At 38.5% G+C, this 2,475-nt stretch overlaps 1 protein-coding gene across 1 annotated transcript; it reads left to right on the plus strand.

Annotated features, from left to right (window-relative positions):
- The first annotated feature begins 276 nt into the window (after window positions 1–276).
- On the plus strand, window positions 277–762 carry LOC100358635 (large ribosomal subunit protein eL32-like). Its single transcript, XM_051822768.1, has one exon. The coding sequence runs from the start codon at window positions 292–294 to the stop codon at window positions 697–699; it is 408 nt and encodes a 135-aa protein (XP_051678728.1). The 5' UTR covers window positions 277–291; the 3' UTR covers window positions 700–762.
- Window positions 763–2,475: the final 1,713 nt, after the last annotated feature.

The raw sequence follows: 2,475 nt of genomic DNA on the forward strand, positions 1-2,475 counted from the left end.
CATTTGTTGAAGAGATTTTCCTTATTCCATTGTATGGTCTGAACACTTTTGTCAAAAATCAGTTGTCTGTATGTATGTATGTAGATTAATTTCTGGGCTCTTGATCTGTTCCATTGACATGTGTATCATTTTTTTATGCCAGTACCATGCTGTTTTGATTACTATAGCTTTGTAGTGTGCTTTGAAGCCAGGTATTATGACGCCTCCAGCTTGATTTTTCTTGTTCAAGATTGTTTTGGCTTTCTCTTCCTCGGCGCTGTCTCCGGAGGTGGCTGCCTTCTCCTCGGCACCATGGCCACCCTCAGACCCCTGGTGAAGTCCAAGATTGTCAAAAAGAGGACCGAGAAGTTCATCCGCCACCAGTCGGACCGCTACGTCAAGATTACACATTACTGGTGGAAACCCAGAGGTATTGACAACAGGGTGCGGAGAAGATTCAAGGGCCAGATGTTGATGCCCAACATTGGCTACGGGAGCAACAAGAAGACCAAGCACATGCTGCCCAGCGGCTTCCGGAAGTTCCTGGTCCACAACGTCAAGGAGCTGGAGGTGCTGCTGATGTGCAACAAATCCTGCTTTGCAGAGATTGCTCACAACGTCTCCTCCAAGAACCACAAAGCCATTGTGGAGAGAGCGGCCCAGCTGGCCATCAGGGTCACCAACCCCAACGCCAGGCTGCGCAGTGAAGAAAATGAGTAGGTGGCTCGGGTGCGCATTTTATTTGTGTTTAAATAAAACCTTGAAAACCGGAAAAAAAAAAAAGATTGTTTTGGCTATTTAGGATCTTTTGTTGATTCCATATAAATTTTAGGATTGCTTTTTCTAATTCTATAAAGAATGTCATTGGTGCTTTATAGGGATTACAGAGTCTGTAGTATAGATATTTTAATGATGTTGATTCTTCCAATCCATTAGCAAAGAATATCTTTCCATTTTTTTTGTGTGTCCTTGATGATGTCTTTCATCAATATTTGATAATTTTCATTGTAGAGAACTTTCACATCTTTGGTTACATTTATTCCTAAATATTTGATTTTTTGTGGCTATTGTGAATGAACTTTCTTTCTTGATTTCTCTTTCTGTGAATTCATCATTAGCATACAAAAAAGCTACTGTTTTTTGTCTGTTTATTTTGTAACCTGGAATTTTACTGCATTGGCTTATTAACTCTAACAGCTTTTTGGTGGAGTGTTTAGGTTTTTCCATGTGCAACATCATGTCATCTGCAAACATGGATAATTTGACTTCCTCTTTTCCAATTTTGATTCCTTTATTTCCTTCTCTTCCATAATTTCTCTTGCTAAAACTTCCAGAACTCTATTGCATAAGAGTGGTGAAAGTCGACATTTTGGTCCATATCTGAGGGGAAGTGCTTTCAGCTTTTCCCCATACAGTATGATATAGGCTGTTGGTTTGTGATATTTAGCCTTTGTAACATTGAGGAATGTTCCTTCTATTTTTTTTTTTTTTAATTTTTATTTGACAGATAGAGTTAGACAGTGAGAAAGACAGAGAGAAAGGTCTTCCTTCCGTTGGTTCACTCCCCAAATGGCTGCCACGGCTGGTGCTGCGCCAATCTGAAGCCAGGAGCCAGGTGTTTCCTGCTGGCTCATATGGGATGCCGGCGCTGCAGGCAAAGGATTAGCCAAGTGAGCCACAGCGCCGGTCCCAGAATGTTCCTTCTATATCTGATTTGTGGAGGATTTTCATCAGGAAGGGTTGCTGCATCTTGTCAAATGCTTTCTCTGTATCTATTGAGATGACCATACAGTTTTTGTTCTTCACTCTATTGATGTGATTTATGGCATTTATTGATTCTTGAATGTTGAACCACGCTTGCACTTTTCAGTTCCACTTGATCGTGATGTATGGTCTTTTCTATTGTTTTGGGTTCAATTTGCTAGTATTTTTTTGAGAATCTTTGCATCTGTGTTCATTAAAGACATAGGTCTATATTTTTTGTGTTGTGTCTTTGGCCTTGTTATCAAAGTAATGCTGGCCTCAAAAAAGAGTTTGGCAAAGTTCCATTCTGTCCAGTATTTCAGAATCGTTTGAAGAGTATTGGAGTTACTTCCTCTTTGAATGTCTTACAGAATTCAGTAGTAAAGTCATCAGGTCCCTGACTTTTTCTTGATGAAAGACTTTTGATTACTGCTTCAATCTCATTGCTTCTTATGGGTCTGCCTAGATTGTCTATATCTTCTTTCTTAATTTTGGTAGGTTATATGAATCCAGGAATGTATCATTTCTTTGATGTTCCCCAGCTCTTATTAGCATATAGTTCATCATAGTAATTTCTTATGATCTTTTGCATTTCAGTGGTATCATATGTCTCCTTTTTCATCTCTAATATTATCTGAGTTTTTTTCTCTTTTTTTCTTTGTTAGTCTGGCTAAAGGTTTATATATTTTGTTTATCTTCTCAAAAACCAACTATTGGTTTTGTTGATCTTTTGTATTTTTTTTTTTTAGTTTC

The sequence above is a fragment of the Oryctolagus cuniculus genome, chromosome 12 (assembly GCF_964237555.1).
Source record: "Oryctolagus cuniculus chromosome 12, mOryCun1.1, whole genome shotgun sequence".
Lineage (NCBI taxonomy): Eukaryota > Metazoa > Chordata > Mammalia > Lagomorpha > Leporidae > Oryctolagus > Oryctolagus cuniculus.